The sequence below is a fragment of the Myripristis murdjan genome, chromosome 2 (assembly GCF_902150065.1).
Source record: "Myripristis murdjan chromosome 2, fMyrMur1.1, whole genome shotgun sequence".
In the NCBI taxonomy this organism is placed as follows: domain Eukaryota; kingdom Metazoa; phylum Chordata; class Actinopteri; order Holocentriformes; family Holocentridae; genus Myripristis; species Myripristis murdjan.
The window spans coordinates 7922501-7945572 of record NC_043981.1 but is presented as its reverse complement, the minus strand read 5'-3'; the positions used below and the strand labels follow the sequence as shown (position 1 = coordinate 7945572).

At 43.3% G+C, this 23072-nt stretch overlaps 1 protein-coding gene across 5 annotated transcripts in view; it reads right to left on the bottom strand.

Annotated features, from left to right (window-relative positions):
- The window catches only part of LOC115373657 (histone deacetylase 4-like), a 66306-nt gene that overhangs the window by 29550 nt on the left and 13684 nt on the right, over positions 1-23072 (bottom strand). Inside the window, exons 3-6 of one of the 5 annotated variants that reach the window (XM_030072159.1) lie at positions 18458-18526; positions 7542-7876; positions 2112-2262; positions 221-344 (exon numbers count right to left, since the gene is read on the bottom strand). In XM_030072159.1, the coding sequence (XP_029928019.1) occupies positions 221-344; positions 2112-2262; positions 7542-7876; positions 18458-18526 (679 nt within the window). Of the gene's footprint in view, positions 1-220; positions 345-2111; positions 2263-7541; positions 7877-12856; positions 12879-12955; positions 12987-18457; positions 18573-23072 lie in introns of those variants that run through there. The other 4 variants (XM_030072152.1, XM_030072174.1, XM_030072166.1 and 1 more) reach the window with 4 other exon arrangements.

The following is a 23072-nucleotide window of genomic DNA, read 5'->3' as shown; positions in this document are numbered from 1 at the left end:
ATACTGATTCATCTACACAAGAAAGGTGATGACGTCAAACTTTGGTGAAAGGTCAACACACCGTTAAACAGCTAAGTCTGTCACCGCCAACCGAGGTAGCTGCACCTTGCAAGCACCCATACGGCTTTGAACACAACTATGCAACTTGTTTTTTTCTTTCTTTATCCCCATCTCTCTTCATTTATTCACTCATTGATTCATTTCAGTGGCTGTTTCTCACCGGTACCAGTAGGGAGCGTCGTTGGGGACGCCTCCTTGGTTGAGGCTCCGCTGGGCCAGGGCCTTTTTCTTGTTCAGGACAAACTCCTGCAGACGCATCTTGACCTCCGTACTGGCCACAGCACCTGAGAACAAATGGAAATTGTTCTACAAAAGATTTTCATGCCACTGTGAGATATCCAACAAAAATGATTAAAAAAAAAAAAATAGTGGAGAATTTGAATCCTCTATGACATAATGGCAACACTTTTACTTCAGAAATACTGAATGATGTCAGGTAATGACTTCCCCCCAAAAAAGATTTACAGGATTCTAAAAATGAACTTTCCTAATATACAGCTCTGGGAACGCTATCATGGAAGTGGACAAGTTGGATTTTCAAACAAGACTGAGGGGGAAAAAAACAGGGGAAATAAAAACGATGAGAAAATTCATAGCATTGAGAGACCACTTCACTCCTGTCACACACACATACAGGGGCACATGCACACTGTGTGATCTCACGTGTAGACATGCACGCACGCACACACATAGGTACACGTGAGAAGCAGACACATTGTGCGATCTCACACACACACACATACACACAGAGAGATGCAGCCTCGATCTGTGGCCACTTTCCATACAGCGTGTAAACTGCTCTCAAGGACTCCTGTCCACTCACTCTCAATGAACTGTTGAGAGACATCCAGCAGCAGGCAGCAGTAATAAGTTGGCTTTGCCCCTGCCAAGGCCACCAGCTAATACAGTCTTGTTTACCACAGTAAACACACAGGTTCTCCAAGTAAAATGGAAATGCACAGACATGCAAACACACATGCATACACACATCTCAACTGTCCACTCAACCTTCAAGTATTTTGAGCGAGCGTTCTTGCAGAGCAGTTCAGATCTGTCGTGACTGTCAAGGCAAGAAATTACCAGACACTGTCACTCATGCTTTACTCAATTCGATTAATTTTTCAAATCTGATATTTTAGGGTAAAAGTCGACAATGTAATTTGCAAATGACCAGATTTAGATACAATTATCATTTGCTGTCATTGAGATTATTGGTTGTCATACTAGTGGCGTAGGTGTGTGCATACCATGGGCATGTTTTGCTAGCAAAAGCTAGTAGAGGAGAAGTTTTGCTGTTGCTTCTGTTTCTGTGACGCTGTTTTCTAAATTAGTAGTAAGAAATGGCAAGAATTCTCTTCTTTTGTCAAGTGAAAGGAGGAAAATGTGATGTCAAATACATGTAATGTGGGGAGAGTCAGGAAAAATAAAATAAAATGTGATGAACAGTCAGATAAAATTCTATTTTCATAGAGGTGACTAGACTTGCATTTCAAACCATTTGCAGAAGTAGTTTAAAGGGATACGTCACCCAAAAACCCAAAGACTGTTGTACTTTTTAAGCAAAAGCACAACAGTCTTGGACATCCTGAACATGTGAGTAGAGAGTCTAGTCTTGGATCAAGCTGCACAAGGATTTCAAGAATTTGAAAATGATGTTTTCAGATAATTTTTGCTATTATTTGACAAGGTCTCTAATCAAATCAATACTGAAATGGCTACAGTTTTTGGAACCTTTGCTCTCCTTGAGAGCATGTGATTGAGTTTTTTTGGACAGACAAGATAACTTGGGATGAGTACATGATACAAAGCTGATTTTATGGGAAATACTCCTTTAAATCAGGATTAAGGATCAGATCATGTGTGTCTATGCTTTAGAAAAAAAAAATCAAACTCCAGTCAGATGTGTGAAAAAATCAGTTTTGAGCTGCTTATCTGAATACAGCCAGGTAGCCAGTAGACAAGACAAACTTACCAGCCACAGCTGAGATTTAATGAGAGTTCAGCATGTGGCTGGAACTGTTTCCCACCCTGTGGTGGACACTGCAACTCACTCTCTTGCCCCCTCTCCTTGTTCTTGAGCAGCTGGAGTTTCTGCTCCCTCTGCTGCTTCTCCAGCTCCTGCTCCAGACGGTGGTTCTCCATCTTCCTCTGGTGCTCCAGCAGCTCCTGCTGGTGCTTCAATGCAAGCAGCTCCTGTTGCTGCTATAGGAGGGAACACAAACATCACCTTAGCACAAACCCTGCTGTAGAGCACTGTAGCAGCATTTCACTCTGAAGGAACAGTTTCACTTTTGGGCCTGCACATCTCCACAAAAGGTCAAGGGAAGTCAACACCTAAGACTGTTTAGACAGACTGTTAGAGAAAGTTCTGTCCCTACCGCTTCTGTTAATAAATCCAACATGTTGTGGCATTCAAATTGTGGCAGAAAAGTGAGACAGATTTAAAGGCTAACTGAAAATGCCAAAGCTAATGCTCCCTTGACATATGTGTGAACTGAAAAAAGGTGTAGAAAAGTGTAGGGAGAGGATGTGAACAGTTTTTCCAAGTAGGACACTAGTATTTACACTAATAACGACAGGGTGTGAACACAGTATTAGTTTAAAGGTAAAAACTATTTCAATGCTCAGCAAAAAAGTGGGGCATTTGAAGCAGGTTTTCACTCCCACATCAGGAGCAAGGACCAGTGTTTTCCTCATGCATCCATTAATCTGTGTTAGCTAAGGAATAAAAAGGAGCCCAGTGGACACAACAGCTACCTGATACAGTACCTTTAAACTAGAGAACTCATTGTTCTGCTTAATATTACATAAGGACAACAAGTTATCATTACTTCATGATGACGGTGTTTCCTTGTCCATTCTAAGCCTCATCAGTTAATTATCACCTTGCCTAAACATTTATTTACATCCCACTCCAGATCTACTCAAGTCGCCATCTGGAATAATTAAGTCTAACAGCTGTTTGAAGCAATACAATAAAACCTTTGTGATTCCATAAAACCTCAGGTTAAGCTTTTAAATAAACAAACAACGTAAAAGGGGGTGAGGCTTAAGTAAGACGCATAATTCCACCTGCTCACCTCTGGTGGTTTGGCGGACTGTCCTATAACTAAAAAGGTCACAGGTCGACCAACAGCATCTTCATCTTCCACAGTGACTGTGAGTAACTGTGGACCAGAGTGTCAGTAAAATGCTAAAAATGTACAATATGTGTTGGTGTTCCAGCAGCACATTACCTGCTTTCACCGTCTGTTAAGCATTAGTGCATTTTGACTGCCTTGGAGACTCAAATCTATTACTCCATAATGTCCTCTAACATATAATAAATAGGTAAGCTCTAATAAGATACTATGTATAAGCAATCAGCCAGCTACATAATGACACCTCTCTCTGACATGCTGAGAAATCGACAATCTGCGCTGCTCTCTCCCCAGACATTATCACTCGGCGTCCAATGGCAATATTTGATCAGTTTAACTGGACGTAATTTCACCTCGGCATTCACAATCGACTTTTGATGGCTTTTTCATGCACCTCAAATAGCCGCTCAGTAGCTGGGACATGCACTTGTGTTTACCGTGACGGGAAATCAAATGTTTCAAACAAGTCGGTGAATAAATTAGTGGCTGAAGGTGAAGTGGAAGGTGAGAGGGTTCGTGAGAAAAAAAAAAAAAATTAAAAAAGAGCATGTCGGTTTTCTGGCCAGCTTCCAGCCTGGAGCCTTGTTGCTTTTGCCTTTCGATCAAGGTGAAAGCAAGTTGGAGCGAGGGGATGGAGTGGGTGGGAAGGCTCGAAACCCCCAAATACCCCTGTGGTTCAATAGACCGGAGACGAATAAACAGACCTTCCTTTTTTCACCCTTTTTTTGTTAATACTCTACTAAGTGCTTTGGTATATTTCTCACTAGCCGCTGCGCAGATGTATAAATATTCCTTGTTGTTGATGGGCAAGGAAGGTGTGTACATGTGTGTGTGTGCAGATATTTGAGTGTCCATAATGTGGATGCGTAGTGTGCATGCATGCAACTCTGTGTGTTTGCTGACATTTGAGAGTATGCATGTGTGTTTTAGTGCCAGTGTGCCTGCATGTGTACAGTGTGAGTGTGTGTATGTGTGTGTCTATGTGTACACACTGGCTGTGAATGGGGCTGATTGAGGCTGGGCCTCCCTGTCCGGCCTGTGCGTCACTGGCTTCCACCTGAGTGGTCCTGCAGCCCCACCACAGGCCAGAGGAGCCCATACACTGCATCGCTCATCCCTCAGTATCACAGTGCAACAACCAACGGATCAGACTCAACAGTAGAGCTCGGTATCGGGTATTTGAAAAAACTTGGTTCTGGTACCTTGATTTTGATACTAGACTTAAATCAATACTTTTTCAAATTCATTTTTATGAGGCAATCAACTTTATTGTGGAACATGTGGGAAAGATCTTAGCGTACAAGCAAAAAACCATACTCAGCATCGTCATGAATACACAGCAGGGAGAGAGACCAGGCCCACACACACCATTTCACTGACTTTGTACTGATCCACTGTGTAGATGTTAAACACTATGGGAGTCATAATGCTAGCTTGCATAGTGCTCCATGGGTCTGCAATGACTTGAGCTGCAGCAATAATGACATTTTAGGTGATGACTGTAATAAAAATAAATGTGATTAGCAATTTAATTGTCTTTTTTGGTATATTTGATGCTGCAGTTAAAATGTAAGCTTAATAATAGTACACACAGCCTACACTTTATGATGAGGAGCTAGGCTATTTATTGGAAACAGGTATTGCAACATATCAGTAAATGAAAACTGTCTTTCCCTTTGTGCGTTTGTAAACAAAAATTTTGCACGGCAGAGCTGGCTTAAATTATAAGCTTACGTTAGTGAGCACTGGTTTAATTTTGAATGATCAGAACAAGGCCAAAGGGAGAAAAAAGAATTCTTCAACCCGAGGGATCGTAATGCATATGACTTGTTTTCTGCTTATTGTGATGTTAAAACTGGCTTAAAGTTCCCCTTAATTTTGGATAGAAACATGAATGTGGAACCTAAAGAAACGATTATGCGAAATGATCACAGTCAGTTCAAATACTGTAATTGCAATCACACCATTATGTAATAACTGTAGGAAGCCTAGCAATGAACTTGGAAAAGGGAACTGTGTCTACTTCATTTAGTGGGAGCTCTGTTTTAGACAACATTAGATAAGTTAGGGATTGGCTGAGCCGGAACAATGCCAAGGTATCGAAAGTTGGCACTGTTCAGCTCAATGTGTTTCGGTGACATGATTTAGTCTGTGCCACTACAGTAGCAATAGCCATACTACTGAAGAGTGGCAGAGTTGGACACTTCAGAATAAACCCATAAATACTACAGATTTGCAGATCTACAGATTTGTGGATTCAAAATTCAATGTGAAATGAGAAGAAGTCTTGACTCTGAACCCAGCTGAGACTTTTTCTTAATATTCAGCTGTGTGCAGACTCTTCAGGAGCTTCTCTTTTAAGTCTCATGTAGAGTTGCAAGAATGATCAAGCAAGGAAGAAAGAAAGACAGACATCTACTGTATAAAACAAATCGTACACTGGAGAAAAGATTTTACTATATTCCAGCCAAGCAAATTCTAACACCCCCTACCACCATCACCATCAAATCATGCTGAAGAAAATTAAGTAGTTCATATTTAAAGAACGACGTAACCCTATTTTTTAATGTGACACAGCAGTCCAGGGCAGCTCCAGTGCTCCCCAGGGCTTTTATGTATTAAAACTTCACAGAGTGGGTGTGTCCTATGAATGACTGGGTCATATGGACTTGATTAGAGATGCTAGGTCAGCGTTCCCTAGTCTGATGTTACATTTTACATGTGCTGTATGGGCTCATGCTTGTATAGCTCTTTATAAATAAAGTTCAGCGGTAACGGAGCAAAATCTGCAGCAGGTAATCTGAGGTGATTCATGAAGCTACTTTACTCTGATGCTATTCTCTGAGGAGGCACAGGTGAAAGCCAATGAAAATGAATATGCAAATTAACTGCTGCATATTTAACACCCTCTGATCATCCACACCCATGTGCAAGCACAATGGATTGTGAACTAAATGTGTCAAAGGCAAAGACAGCCGAAGTTCCTGCCAGGGGAGCTCTGAATATTAAGAGACGAGTTTGTGTCACACAATGCAAAACTGTTTGCCACTGGGTCAAAGTAAATTAGATAGGAGACTGGCCCTTAAATACCCAAATGGACAATCATTGTCAATTTTAAATGCAGTACTACTGGCCAGATTTATTACCCACTAACACCTGTTTCCAAGGGCAGCACTGAAACATGAAACATAGCTTTTTAAGCAACATTTTCTTTTTCTGTGAAACTTTTCAACACAGATAATAATAATAAGATCGAACTATACTGCCTATTTAAGCCAGCATAGTTCCAACTTCCAGCTCCAGAGCAAGTGGTATTTTTTTTGCACAGTGGTGTGCTTTTATGAATCACTTAAGGGATATGCAAATGATCCGAAGGCAGCAGCGGTGCCAAAATAGCGGAAACAGTAAAACCGAAGTGGTAATGTTCGTTTTGAGTTTTTTGAATAACCCCTTAATGTGTCTTAGAGTGTGCAAGCGGTGGAAACTCAAAATGTCACTTGTCTGCACTCTAAAAGCAAACAGTCTCTTAAAAGAAAAAGAAAAAAAGAACAGTTTCTCCTCTTTTATGAGCCAGTGCTGAAGAGGACTGTACCTTTTGCTTTGGAAATCAGTCAAAAATTATCCCGACGTATTAAAACATTCTCCTATTCTTTCTTTCCTCTGACATATACACAATTTACTGGATGCTTTTATTCAATGTGGCTACCAGTACATGATTTTTAGCATGTGTGGCCTCAGCAGGAATCAAACCCCTAACCCTGGCAGCATTAGTGCTGCACCCCACCCACTGAGCTGCAGGATCACAACAGGACATGTGCATATGGCTTGGGTTTTGTAAAACGCCCTACCAGTGCTACACTGCACTTGTGTGCTCCTTATCGGACTTTCACACATTTCAGAATCCAAAGCTGTACGTGTAATACCTTAAATCACCATTATCTTCTCCCTGAAGTCAGAGGTGAATTTGGCAAAAGTGTCTCCATGCACTCTGCTCGTTCTTTTGTGAAGTCACTGCAAAATGATTTAAAGCTGAAAGAGCTCGTCTCTCTTGGTGATTTCAGACTGTTAATGTAGGATCTAGTGGCAGACGCAATAAAGAGCCGCCTTTGCTTTGATTAGTTAAGTTTTAAATAGGTTTGGCTCACAAGCCTGCTTGTTTAATACTGGACAGTTTCCTGTTGGAGTGCTTGGATAAACAAATCTAACTTTTCTCCTTCTGTGTGACTTTGATTGTCTTGGTTTTTGCACATTGTACGCTGTTTTAATCCAAATTTTATGTTTGATGCTGCTCTTTTGGCTAAGCCTCCTATGAAAATAAAGGCTAAATAAAATAAAAAATACCTTGATGTGTTCCTGGAGCTGGGCCTCGTGCTGGCGGGACAGCTGCTCATGCTGGCGCTGGAACTCAGCGATGAGGATCTGCCTCTGGATTTGCTGCTTCTGCTTCAGGGCCAGCAGCTCTTGCTGAAGCTGCTGTTCACGGGCCGAGCCTGGCACCACAGCCCCACCAGCCTGTCCTGATCCTCCCAGGGACCCTGGTCCCGACGTCTGCTGGCCGGGTGGGGAGAGCGAGGACAGCTGCTGCTGCTGCTGCTGCTGGTGGTGATGGTCCACACGCAGATCCATGGGGATGGCAGCCGGAGGGAGACGCAGGGGCAGGGCTGAGTTAATGTCCACTGCATGGATGGAGAGAGAGAGAGAGAGGTTGGAGCAGAGTTAGGTCATAATCACAAGGATGCAATTATCAACATGCTTGTGCCTTTTCAGCTTTTGGTTGTGGCAGGCATGCCTGTCTTACAAAGTATCGCCTCATGTTTTGGATTCGGTGTGTTTGGGTTAGACATCCAAGTAGGACAAATCAACTTCAGCTGCACTGCACATCACACAGACACCCCTCTTTGTCCAAATTGACCAATCACATTGCCCAAGAAAATCCCTGGTACAGCTACAATAAAAAGAAATAGCAACTGTAGCAAAGTGAGTAGCCTCTCGTTTTCCTGTAACATTACCATCAACTTATGGCTAGTTATTAACAAAGTCAATACTCTAGCAGCACACTAACTGTGGCTAACATTATGTCTCATAGTGAGATTAAGCCCCAAGCTCTAGCTAGTGCACTAACTTAGTTGAGAATATTTTTTTTCAGTGACAACTGGCTTTCAAGGATTACTGCTGCAAAAACATGTAAAACTCTGTATTGATAGAAACATGAGAGATGTAACACACATGCAGCCTTTGAGTGCTCTACTGCTTTTTAGTTTGAGCATGACAAAAAAACACTTCCAACATGACCGTAGTGGTTTGTTCTCAGGTGTGATCGATCATTTCAGTTTCCACCCGTGACTGCACGCTGCATCCTGGTTACCCACTCTGGTCGGCTGACTTTTGACAGGACGGGAGGTGAAAGAACAAGAGGCAAGCTGGGCCAAGAAATGAGGTTAAAAGAAAACTGTGTTCCTGTGCAGCGCAGTGATTCAACAAGGCACCCTGGTGGTTGAGTGGTTTGCTGGTACATCTGCAAGGGGAGACGGTGTGCAGCTGAATGGGATTAAAATCACAGCTTTTAGAAATGCAATGCTTTTCTCCCTGCTTGAAGATGCAAAGTTGAGTGCTGTAAAAAGACACAATATCACATACTGATATTTGGCATCAATATCTATTCTAACACATGGGGAATGATCAAAAGGTATCAAAATCTGAGACTTTAATAATGAGCTGTCAAATATTGACTTTTTTGTTCTACATTTTTAATCAAGAAAACACACTGCCTTGATTCTATTTAGAAAATAAGATGCACAGGTGACAGAAAAACACTGGATTTTTTTTTTCCTTCAAATATTGTTTTCAGTCATCATAGAATGGTGCTGCCACAATATTGAATTTCAAGTATTACTACCACTATCAACACTTTGTCAACACTACCCAGCCCTAAACACATCAGGAGTGATATAAAGCTAGTGTCAGGGCAAATCGGGTTAGCAGAGACCTTCCCCAACACCAGAAAACACAACATGAAACATGATAGATGCCTTTAATTGAGAAGTATTGATTTTAATTTGACCAACGATCCCAAGCAAATTGTCTAATTCTGTCTTGTCTGGTAAAAGTAATGGACCTTCAGTATCAGCTGAAACTTTTAAGTTTTACTTGGTGGCAGGGTGGAGAGGATGTCCAAATCTCCACATTTGTAAGCACCTTCTTTTTAACCCTCTGAAAACTAAACACCTCGCTGGCACACAAAATTCCCTTTATTTCTTTAAAAAAGAATTTAAAAATCAGTTCTTTGGCGAACAAAGATGCAAAAAATAATTATTAAGATGTATTAATTTATAATTTTTTTAAAAATAACCTTTTCACAAGCCTGACTTCCAGACATCATGAACCATGAATAATTTTTTTTAAGAAAAAAGGTGATTTCTGTTATGTTTAAAAGGGTGAAGTGCCATCCAGCAAGGCACTGAATCCTTAGCAGCTAAAGTAGTGTTATTTTGCAGCTAACCTTGACTTCTGGCTCCTTTATGGAAGATGACAGGCGATAACAGAATTTCCCTATGGGGATCAATAAATCTTGACATTACATTAATATTAATAATCCGTCTTGGCAGTGATAGATTGGTATTGATGCCTCCCTATCTTTTCCCTGCCTCCTCCATCTATTAAAAAACTGCAGCAGTCTTCATGAACTTCTTATCAGCACACAGCCAGCCTCCTCACTGTACCAGTAGGCCCAAACTCCCACCGTGCAACTTCCTCATGGAGCCTGGCGACACCTGACAAAGATTGCATTGACCCGCCGTGGTGCAGAGCTCGAGCCGGGCCAGCCACCCACAAATCACTGCACAGGAAGCCTTCCAATCACGCGGCTTCCTCCCCATTAAATCTGAATAAATAGGAGTCGATTGGCTGATTATTTACCTACATGTTTGCAGAGAGCGCGGCGTGAGCCAGAGATACTTGCTTGGAACTTTGTGTTAATAAAGAGGCAAACACGCCATCATTGGCGTGCTTAATAGCTGGGTATGAAAGCCACATGCACGCACGCAGGTATACTTGTACCACCACTTGCATGAGAAAACACACAACAAGCATTATCCACAGTTAAATTTACACTTGGGCTGCACCAGTTAGCATTAAACATGAGTTACTGCACTTTGAAGCATGCATGCAGGTATTTTATCCAGAAGATAAACTGTACCCCAGTACATAGTATGTATTGCATTTGTACTAGTGTGCAATACAGCTGAATGTTTTTTAACCTAATTCTGTATGTTTCTCACTTTACTTATCTTATCTTTTTTATTTTCTTGTTTATTTCATCTTAATAGACTCACACTATGGAATTTCAATACATGTACAGGGTGACACAAAAAAACGGAAACTTTTTAACAATCCAATAAAACCAAGAGTGATGGAAGAAAAATATTTTATTCATAGTAATTGAAACCTTAAAACATGCCATTTAAGAAACAATGATGGAATTTTCATTTTTTAAAAATTGTGCTGCCACTTGCGCATGTCTGCCAATACGCACTTCAAAGATTCCCGTTTTTTTGGGTCACCCTGTATTTCTACCTGCAGATGACAAAATAAACTTATACTATCAGTATTATTAAATGATACTGGTCAGGTATTGGCATATGTGTCAGAAAAAAATGAGATTTTGAAGCATCCATTATGATACTGGTAGTTCATCTTTGACAAGACAAACACATTTAAAAAAATCCCAATGATTTATATTCCAGAAAGACAAATTTCACTTGTCAAACATCTAGTCAGCCACTGTGACAAATTATGTCAGATGTGAGAGACACTTGACAGAAAAAGATGCACATCTTTCCCGCTACCAGCATCTTTATCTAGCTTGTTGATGCTGTTACACCCTCCCTCCAGTTCTTGACATTGGACCAACAATCCTGCATCTGTCAGGCCCAAACACACACGTTTTAGATTTGATCTATGATACACTGCATTCTCCACGAATCATGCCACGTTTGAGAAATAAAGCTATAAAGCAGTCATAGAAAATCCCTTAAATGGATTGCAGACTTCTGAAAACCACGCTGAAGCTCAGAAAAAGACGTTTTTCTCTAACATGGCAATCATGCGGCACAACATGAGCGTCTCTTCATACGCCTCTTCCACTGGCATTAAAGCCAATTGGTGGCTTCAAAACGGCACTTCCTCCTTTGTGTTTCCGTGCAGCGGGGGAACAAACTCCCAGTGTTGCTGTCGTCCACGCCATCAGAGAGCGGAGCAACAACATGCAACGGGTCCTTGAGGACTGCCATCATGTGGGGGATGACAACAACACATGAGTCAGTACAGTCAGTTAATCTGCACTGTGCTTACATCCCTTCACAACTACAAATTAGTCTATTTGTTCACATCAGTTAAACCCTCAGCGCATGATGTTTGACATTTCACAGTCATATGACTGTTTGCTTCTTTCCCTGCCTCATAAAGTCTCTGCTTTTCCAATATCTCTCCTCTCTAAGTCTCTTTTTACCTCACTCTCCTCTCTCATTTTTCTGCAATTGATTTCTTTCTGAGAAAAGGAGTTACAAGCTTTGCCATTTGTGAGTCTGACTAACAAGGTGCCTGATATTTCATTATTGGTTACTTCTAAGATGTGATGTTCCCCTCAGTTTTGGCTGTTCTCTGACCTTGTCCTCTTTTTAAATGCTAAGCTAGCACAGTTTGGTAGTTGATGCACAGATAAAGTAAAAGAAGGGAAGAGGGAACAAGAGGCTTGCTGCAAAGACCTCACAATACAATTTTTTTCATGATACACTGCTATACTCTACAGAACTGACTGAAAATATACCATTAGAGTTTAAAATGCAACCTACTGCATAACACCGGGATAGACTAATAAAATATACAACAGATTATATGAAAAATAGGTTCACAGACTGGCTCAAAACAAATTTTATTCAAAATGCTCATGTAGACGAAATATCATTATATGAACATGAAGTGCATAAGCTATACATATTGATACAATGCAGCTGTATTGCAAAAAAATTGCACTGCTATACTATACAAATTTACATCAAAATACAAGTGTTTTCCACTACAATATGGCCAAATTGATTGATTTTTCACCCCCAAAGGGCCAAGAGCTTGCAGTTAAGGCATTACAGGGCCACAACACAATCTGACATCCTGAGCCAATATCTTCCCTTCTATTAAAAAGTCTATGCTGAAGACTGAATGGGACACTGACACAATATTAAGTCCTCAGTTGTATGCTGACATAAGCATTACACATACAAACTTCAATGCAGTGTGACAAGCTGGATTCTTGAGGAAAAAGACTACAGTTTTTTGTTATCGGAACAATGAATTACTAGAACTGATTCGAGCACTGGTTTTTATCTAATCTGGGTTTTAACGAGTAGGGGAGAGTACCAATTAATCTGCGTAAGCGGTATTAAGACAGGACAGTAAGATAGGGATGAGGAGCCAATACAGAAGATGAAAACTGCACTTGTCAAAGCAATGCAGCACTGCTCTTGGCTAATGCAAATCCATAACTCATACAGGCTGCATGCACACACACACACACACACACACACACACACACACACACGGACAGAATGTTCTTTCGCCATCACTGAGTCCCTGACACAACACACACATGCGCGTGCACACACCTCATATGGCATCGCTATCACCGTTGGTGCTAATTGCTCACCACACAAACGAGAACGAGAGAGAAGGAAGCGAGATTGGAAGTGGTGATTCTGTGGTACCTACCCATCAGTGCTCTCCTCCTCCTCCTCCTCTTCTCGGCAGCCTCCCTTCTCTCCTCTCTACTTTACTGCTGCACCTTTCCTCCTCTCCTCCTACAGTCTATCACTCTGTTACTGCGCTCCCTTTCCTGACCGACTGCCTTGACTTCTCGTCTTCCTCTCCAGCCTGCTTCCAACACTTTCTGCTCGCCGTTCATCCCCCCTCCCCTCTCTTGGCTTCCCTGTTTAAACCTGATGGGCGTCCCACCCATCTCCCTCTCCCTCTCTCTCTCCTCCCCTCATCCCTCGTTTGCCCAGTGGTGACATCACAGGGCAGTCTCAGGCATGCAGCCTGTTTATTCTGCAGCCCTCTGCTTTTCCAGGAACCAACGTCACACACAGAACACACACACTCTCTCTCTCTCTCCTTCTTTCTCTCTCTCTCCCTCTCTCTCGTTGCTTTTTCCTCTCTCTTCTCAACCTGCCCTCTTTGCCTCTCGGTCATGCTGGTAAAGGCAGAGGAAAACCCTCTACACCGGCTGTAGTGCATCAAATAGCTCTCTGTCTCTCTTTCTCACCCCTTCAACCGTCCCCACTGCCTTTCCCTCCCTCTGTCTCTCACTGTCTCTCTCGTGCGGTTTACTACTGTGCGCTCAAATTCCTGGCCTGGAATTTGCCTACATTTCCCAAACAAATAAAACCACAAAATGGTTTCAGGTGAAGCTGAGGGAGGACTCTCCCCGTGGGGAAAGTCGTCCCTCAGCTTCTGAATAGGGAAGGATGATTAAAAATAACGGATTAGAAGGCTATTTGGTGCTTGTTTATTATTACTCTTTCTCTATGCTTTATGCAAATACCTACAATGTCATTAGAATCGTAACTCTTTTGCAGTGAGGATTTCAACCTAAGTATATGCAACTAAGCATTTTGTTTGTGCACATGTGCAATGTGAAGATTATAGCGAGTTCAATCAAATGCTTTACAGTGACGCATAACCTCTTTAACTTTGTTGGTCCAATTGGTGGGTTCATCATTACAAATGCATACTATGTGGCTGAGTTTTGTTCAAACCCTCAGAACTTAATTTTTAAATTGTAGTGGAGTTCCAAAGGTTTCTAAGGATCCAACGTATGTATGTGCTGCCGAATTACAGGAAAATGTACAAAAATTATGCTTAAGACATCTAGATGTTTTCTATTTGATGTAATGCTGCAGCCATAAAACAATGGCATCTTGGGTTTGAATATTTCACTCAATCTAAGTGTCATGTAGCTTCCGTGAAGCTGCAGCCAGCAGATATAGAATATGTGCAATTGTTGGGGGAAAAAAACACTTTATATCACAAAAGTTAAGGGAAAAATCTGCAGTCAAGACATTAAAAGCACTTTTTGGCATGATTGACTGAGAAACCAGCTCTATCAAATCTTCTTCACACAAGTCCTGACCCCTAAACATAAATTTGAGGCCCAATATAATGTTTTCTTCTCAGGAGACACATACATGCAACAGAAACACATACAGAAACTCTGAGCCTGCAAATTAAAGCCCAGTCAGCCAACCAGACAAGAAACATGCATGTGCATTTCATTTGTAGGTCAGAAAGACATTTATGGCCAATGAGAGCACACACTTGGCAAAGATAAACTCTGATATCTGCGCATCTTTGTATACAAGCAGTGACGTCAAACACGTAGCTCGGTTTACTGATGAGTGACTGATAGAAAACAATATGGGGGAACTTGCAGTAAACCAAAACAAAGACAAACGTGCTGTCTCGGGGCAGACCAGAGCAGCTTCCAAGAGAGAAACCTAGAATAAGTAGCTCTTACACAATTGACAACAGCCTTACCTGTATCAATACAGGTTGGAAGATAGCAAGGGTTTTTTTCCCTCCACGGTGCTCAACTTGGACTCCTCTCTTTGTCGAACGGAAGGTATTTTCTCTGAATAAAGTTTTTTTCCTGCAGAATAGGATCTGAAGGAGAGTCTGCACATGAACTTCAAAGAAAGGAGGCAAAGGGAAATGGAGCAGAGACCTGACGTCCCTGTTCCTATTCTCTTCTTTCCTTTCAGCATTTGAAAAGAGTCTCCTTTAAGCTTGATCAGGAGAAATTTTTAAGCATGAGAAGGAATCTCCACGACAATGACATATTTCATGATTAATTCACGGAGTTCATTCATGATTAATTCACACAACTCAACAGAAGGCGGTATTTGCCGACTCGCTCCACTGCTTTCATGCCATTTTCCAGAAGCGCCGTCGTTACTCAGGTACGCTGACGGGGTCGCACACTGCCTCCCCAAGCCTGCCTAGCTTTCAACCTCCCAACTCTCGCCCATGCCACCATTTCTGCTCAACCTGCACACTTTCACTCTCATCACCCATCACCATCGTTCAATTTCGGCATGTGCTCCCCTTGTCTCGACCCCTCAGCCTCCTTCCCTCCCCTTTCCAGTTCTCGCTCTATCCTCAGGCTCTCCACTCCCCTCCTTACCCTCCACCTTTCGTCCTATCCTCCGGCCCTGGCTCTGCCTCGCTCCCCACTCGGCAGCTCCGTCTCACCTTTCATCCCTCCATCTTCCCGCAACAAATCACAATCTGTTTACAACCCCTCGGGCGCACTCCACAACTCTTCTGGCTCCAATTGCAGATCTATTTATACCAGACAATGCAGAGGACTGGCGTCTCTGATTTGAGAGTCGGTTTGCCGAGTGGATATCCCACAGTCTGATTGCCAGGGCGCTACACTCGTTAGGCTTAATAGATGTCACACCGAGCTGAACAGAGCTGTTCTGAGCGGTCTTGGTAGAATGGGTCTGACATGTTTTTTTTTTTGTTTTTTTTTTGCTAAAAGATGGAAAAGGAGGAAAGATCTTCTACATTGTGAATTTAGAAGGAAGGGAGGGGAGATGGCAGGCAACAAGTAGCACATCTGTTGATGATGGAAAATAGCCGCAGTGGGCTTTACTGAGGGTGGGCTGAGTGCACATCAGCCCATGTTACTTTCACCTGCTGAACTCTGTTATGAATTAGAACAAGACTTTTCTTGGACGCAATGAGGGCTTCTGCTTTCCTGGTTATAAGGTTAAAGCAAAGACAGATAACACTCTAGTTTTGGAATGACACTGCAACCTCTTGAAAACGAGACGGGAGGCCAGACATCGAGACAGACAGAAAAGAGAAACACAGAGAAGGAGGGAGGGTGTGACGGAAGGAAGGACGTGTCTAGGTGCAGCAAGTCTCAGTCTTCCAAAACATGCTCCCGCTTGTCCCGGTCCCGGTGACGTCATGCACCGGCCTGCAGCGCCGCAGCTCAAGAGGAAGGAGACGGGTGAGTGCGAGGCGAAGACTTCAGACGTGAGACGGGGCTGAGACGTGTGAAGACTGAGCTGCCATGTGGTACGTGCAGAAGTCAGTCTCAGCCTTTGGCCTGGCTGGGGCTTATCTGAGGTCTACCATGTCATCTCATCGTCCGGGTGGAAGAACAGGGGAATGAAGGATGAAAAGCAAAACATAACATATACCATTTGGCATGTACTATTATCCAAAGCGGCTTATAGTCCCATGAGTGCATACATTTTAAGCATGGTTGACCCCGGTGAGAGGTGAGCCCTCGACCCTGGCACTGATAGTACCATTTTCCAGGCGTTAATCTACATAGAAAGAGGAGGAATTCAGATCAGAAGGTGCAAGATTACATTGTCCCCTCATATAATGGCAGATAAAATCCAAGCTTTTTTAAGACACACATTTAAGCATCCCCTGCCCCTGTCATTAGTGGGTCAAGGGTCAAGAAACGCAAGTGATGCAAAACAGCCTGCAGTTGTTTTTGGTCAAACTTCAATGGTAGACTGCTTTGGGTGAAACTAAAGTCAGGTGTTTCCTTTGCCAGGACGGGGTCATGACTCCTGCCCTGCAGGTGCAGCAACCATGGGGTTTGCATCCCAAAAGAAAGCACTATGTGTTGTGTACATAAACGCACCCACTGGTGTCTAATTACAATTAAGGACGTGTCACAAAGCAATAACAACATTTGCTAATTTCCTTTTCTAGAAACTATTCCAAATCGGCGAAATGTGCTCACTTCACTTTACAAGGAGCTCGTCCAAATGGTCTTGGTCACAGACGATATCTGAGCAGAGGCCACAACTCTGTATCCAAGACAACAGATTTCTAGAATATGTGATGAAGTCACTCCAGTGAATTTCAATATTTTAGTAGTACAGTAGGAGCCGGAGGCGTGTAGAAAATATCCCCAAGAACAGTATGAGAGGACGTGTGCAGCCTAAAAAGGTTCGGGGGCAGGGTGAGGATACTTTAGGTCCAAATGAAAAAGAAACTGATTTTTTTCCCTGGCCTCAGCAACAGGCTGGCTGAGCTGGTAAAACAGCAGCTACCTGCTCTCTGCTGCCTCTGTGGAGAGGAAGGATGACAGAAACAGAAAGCTAGAGGGAGAGGCATACAGGGGAGCATTAGGAATTGCATTTAACTATTTTTATCCCTATTTTAAGAGTAGAATCCAAATCATGCTCTGTGGTGAAACTGAAATGCACAGAACAGTTTAGGCTGGTTCATTATGGAATTAGGTTATGCATTATGCATACATTACTTCAGACTGGTTTCTCCTTCAGATTACCTCATCTCCATCTGTCCCCCTTTCACTGCTTTTTTCTCTGCTCCCCTCTCCCTCTCTCTCTCTGCACTCCCTCCTCGGTGTTCTTCCTCACTTCTATTATTAACACCTCTATTTCCACTGGAGCTACAGCAAGCTATGTAAAGATAACACTCACTGATGCCTTGATTGTGTCACAGCAAAAGAGACAGAATACTTGCAGCAGCAGGGGGGCTCCAGCGCCGGAAATATATTTGTTTCAATATTTTTGGTCCCAGCAGTACATAAGAGGTAGTTCAACAAAACTTATTTGTTTCGGGACTGTCTCAGGGACTTACAAATGCATCACCCAGAGGCACAATTGCTTGCATTGCTCTGTATTTTTGGAGGGCATTCCTCTTGAGAAGCCAAAACAGTTTCACATAAACAGGAGTGCTTCCTACATTTGGGTCACTCAATCTCCATTCAACAAAAGTGCATTACTAGATTTAACTGCAAAAGACTTGAGGGACTAGTAAGCATGAACCACCATTATTTTTGCCTTTAATAAAAAAAACTATATTCGACAATTAACTATACCAATAAGATAAACTATATTTGGAAGTTGCAATAGTCATAGCACTAAAATGATAAGCATTTAACTATTTTGAGATCAGGAAACTTAAGATGTGTTGGAGTGTACGCACTGAGCTTTTACAGTAGGATTTATAATTGGAGTGAAACCCTCATGACAAGCAGACACATCCTTAGAGGAACACCTTTGCATGCAAACTCGCACAGGATGTGGTTAACAGTGAAATCACGTAGGTGCACAGACTCAGGCAATGGTTTACAGAGGAGCACACACACATACATACACACAAAGACACACATACACATATACACACACAGAGAGAGCTCTCTATCCTACCTGTTGGGATGTGGTTGAGCGCCGATGTCTTGAGAACCTCCAGTGGCTGCTCCTTGCCCAGGATCCCCTCTGTGGGAGAGAGAGAGCACTCCGCTTCAAATATGGTCCGCAACATTGAGACAACCTTCCAGCAACCGACCTGCTAGCCAGCCAGTCAGAGTACAGTCCGAGCAAGCTTTAGGTCATCATCTGCACGGCTGCAAGCATGCACCGTGGCGCTGTGACTGCCAGCTGAGCCACCGATCGATTCATGGCTGCTGAAAGAGGCGAGCCTGGGTTGTGAATTTGCAGAGATCCACGGCAGAGTTGCGCTAAAACGGGAGAGATCTCTAACGGTATAACGGCGAGGGAGCAGCAGCCTTCATCAGCATGTGCTTGTGTGAGTTCAGCGTGCAAGAGGAGGGATGTTGGGGCTCGACTGATACTGCCTGTGCTCAGCATAGCAAATGTGGCTGGCAGCAGCGGCAGAGAGGGATAAGGGGGGATGGAGAGGAAGGGGGGGGGGGGGGAGGTAAAAATAGCTCACCCTTTTGTGTATAACGGCACATACGGAGCACGCACACACATACACACACACACACACACATACATACAGACACAAAGACACAGTGCTGTTGCTGTGCTCCTCTCCTGTGTGTGTGTGCGCGTCTGTGGGTGTGTGTGCAAGTGTGTAGGCTGTAATTATAGTGGCAACATGAAAAGGCTTTTGTAGCTGCCGAGCCCTGGGAAGACATGGCTATAAAAAGCAGAGCGACAGAGGAGGGGTGGTGGAGGAGGGTGGGAGGGAGGAGGAGGAGGAGGAGGAGGAGGCATCAGGGGAGAAGGGGAAGACAGGGGTAAGGAGGGAACGCGAGGAAAACGAGGCAGGGGCGATGAGGCAATGGAGAGATGGAGGGAAATGAACGAAACGGCGCAAAGGGAAGGGGGGGTAGGGGGTGAGGATGGAATTGACATGCAATGTGAGCGCACAAAAAACTGTGACTATTCACACACACACACACACACACACACACACACACATAGGTAAGTGTATCAAAAGCGCCTCATCTATACAAGGTGGATATTGTACACACAGCTTAAAGACATCCGAGGCACACAAACAAGCAGTTATTCCTTTTGGACGGGAGATGAAAACCCATGTAAAATCCCTTTGGAGGAATAAAGGCAGAGGAAAACAGGCTAGCGTCTCACTGTGCACCATCTATTTCTGGAATTCTCCCTGGACCAGACTGGCACACACACACTCACTCACACACACACACACACACACACACACACACACACACACTTAATTAGCCGTGAAGCTTGAGGATGCATTGTGCACTGATTATTCTGTCTGTACGTGTGTGTGTGTGTTTGTGTGTGTGTCTATTCGTCTCACACCATCTTGCATGAATGGCTGCACCTCTGATGCACCAATCCCTGTGAGGACTGGGGTGTGGACAGGAACATCACGTTTAGTCCTGCTAAAAACATAGTTCAGCGTTGTGGGGCTCATTTACCTACAGGCTCTCGGTAACAGCTCTAATAGTTAAAAACAAGCTCCAAACAGGTGCCATGCAAATACTTTTGCATAGCATAATGCTGTTGCACGGATAGAATGAAAGACAGGATGTAGAAAGTGAGGAAATATGCAAGAGCAAAGAGACGGTTACGCTGTAAAATGACTCCTGGGTGCCCCACACATCCCTGCTTCTCCAAAAACAAACACATCAATGATAGTTGATATCTCTCGCCTAAACTATTCAAATGACCCACAATTACATGCTGCTGGGTTTTGCAATGGAAATCAGTTGTGTCTAAGTGTATGTGCCTGCGTGCAACAATGACACCTGTGGCTCAGAGTAATTCTACGCTCGTTTTGCACAAACTGATAGCACAGCTTTACATCTCCCACTTAAGTGTGGGTTATTAGGTAGGGGGGTGGCTGGCGTTGTCTGTGGTTAGTCAAACAAAGCGTATCGGCTTTCGCTCCAAAACCGCACGCCTGATACCTGAGACAGACGCCGAGGGAGCACAGGTGTCTATGTGTGTGCAAACAGGAGGAGTACACACATTCATAGGAGTCAAGCGAGTGAGACAGCTGGAGGGAAAACGAGGGAGATCAGCATGAAGGAGAGCGTAATTAAGCAACAAACCACACAACCACCACTCGTTTGCAAAGGCGAAGTGCCCTATAGCTTGGCAACTGGGTCCATCAATCCTGAATGTAGCCTAGTTACCCAACAACCCCCTCCTCCCTCTCTCTCCCTCTCCATCCTCCTCTCTTCTTGGTCCCACTGGGCAAGCATCGGGAGAAGGGGAGCTATAAATAGCCTCGGCTAGCCTCAGGCTGAGAGTCAGTCAACTCAAGCTAATGCAGCTAGCGCTCGTCGCAAAAACATGCATGTTATGATCGGCGCTGTAAATGGAGGGCAAGGATACAGGAGGAGGAGGAACAAGTTAACCAAATGGTGGAGAGCTCTATCGGCTGCATTGCCACCACTGGTCTGAGCCTGTGTGAATGAATACAGGGGAGCTCAGCCCGAGGACGGCGTGGACAGCATACGTTGATAGAGGCCTTTGTTATGCAAGAGAAATGAGATGTTGATGTTCTGTCTGAGAGAGAGAGAGGGAGAGAGAAAGGGAGAGGAAGGATGCTCCAGTCTCATTACATTCAGTGCACTTCCGTTCTGGGCGCTTTGTCCAGGGTGACTCCAGTGAACAAGGTGAACGGGACAGGAACAATACGATTAATCAAACACGCCTCTCCTTGAAGAGCCACTTCCTTTGGGTCGCAAATTTGCTTCCTGAGGGTGCCGGCTGACGTCACGGCGGTTGATAAAAGAGAATGGGTGACCCCTGTGAGCCACCGCCGGGTTGCGTCCTGCAAATGGTCGGAAACAACCGTCCGACCCTCGTTTCACACAGGCACAGTCCAATAAACAAAGCAGTAAGGCAATTTGGTGTGGCGTGGAGAGTATCTCTTTGCACTTCAGTGTAAATTCTGTCATTTGATATAAAATCACAAATTGTGGCCGAATTGGTTATCAGGCCGTGGGCGGCTGTCACACATCCAAAATGCATTAGAGTTATGAGGTCAGTAGACCAAAGAAGAGATTAAAAACGAGGTAAAAAACAAAAAATAAAAAAAAATATCTAAAAGCGCACAGATTTTAATGACTTTGTGTCAGTCGAACAGGCAGTCATGCTGGATTTATCGGCTTACTTAAAAAAGTTTGAGATATTAGTTAAAATAAATAAATAAATTTACACTACTACTACTACTAGAGGTGGATAAACTTAACAAGAAGCCTAACAAACATTCCCAGATTGTGCAATACTCAAAACACATCAGAGGAAAAAATCTATTTCAATCAAACCATTTTTTTAGCTGGATATTTACAAATCCAGCCCTGCTTGGTCTAATCAGGCCATTTGGAAACTAGACAACTTCTACCTCAGTGGCCCTCACAATTTCTTGAGGTAGCTGTTTAAGCAACAGTAGTACATTTCCATCAAACCAAACTGCAAGTCTGACATAAACCTGGACACTCAACAATTCAACAATCAGGGCCTTTGACTGGCATGACTCTTGTATCTATTGTAAAGCTGGAGGTGAACTCTAGTTCTAAAACAATTAAACTGACTGATGGATAAGTCATGGATTTTAGTATGGCAGTCATTTATCAAGTGAAAATGCCAAATTGCTGGTTACGGTTTCACAAAAACTGTATTTTCTTTATGCTTTTCTCCTTTCTAAAATCAATACTTACTATACTACTTATTATGGTTGCTGATTTTTATATGATTGTGGAGTGATCAAAAAATAATTGGAAGATTCACTGACAGTGAAAGTCACCAGTTGCAACCCTAATGAGCATATGACGTGTCTACATATTTTGTTTTTCAAAATTCATTGATTTTTCTACATTCGTTTTTGTCTAGATTTGAAGATTTTAGTGTTAAACATGATGAATATCGGAGGAGGCATTAAGGGCCAGGCGGTTAGGAGCGCTTCAACTTTTGGGCAACAGTGTCTGAGAGCAGCAGACTGTGTTTTCAAATGTAAAACTTAGCCATTTCTACATTTTAAAACCAAGACAAGACAATCCATACTTTTCAAACGTTCCAACCCTAAACCTGTGTTGGAGCTCTGATACAATGGAAGCAACACTTGATTCTCGGCGCAGACATCCATGTTGCATGTCCAGCACTCCAGAGCAAACAACCACAGCACAGTGTCAAAAGGCACAAGGATAGGACTCGGAGGCGGCGGTGTAAACCGTAATTGCCGCTGACAGCTCGCTGGCAGAACATAGTGTATCCCGTTTCTCAGCTGGGACGGGACAAAAGACGCGTCCCGTTCCTTTCATTAGCTCATGTCCCCTCATTGCTGCCTCTGTCCTTATACCAATTAAAAAAACAGAGCTTTTCCAAAGTACCGGCATAACCACCCTGCATAAAGGCCATGAGGAGGTGTTTGTTTTTGCAAGGGGGATGGGTGGAGTGTGATGGGGTGGATGGGACGCTCCGTTTACACAAGGACAAAGCAGAGTTTTTTGGGGGGTGGGGGGGTCATTGCACAAGAGACCCCCCTGGGTATGTTCTGGGTTGGCCTGTTAGTCATGTTCAG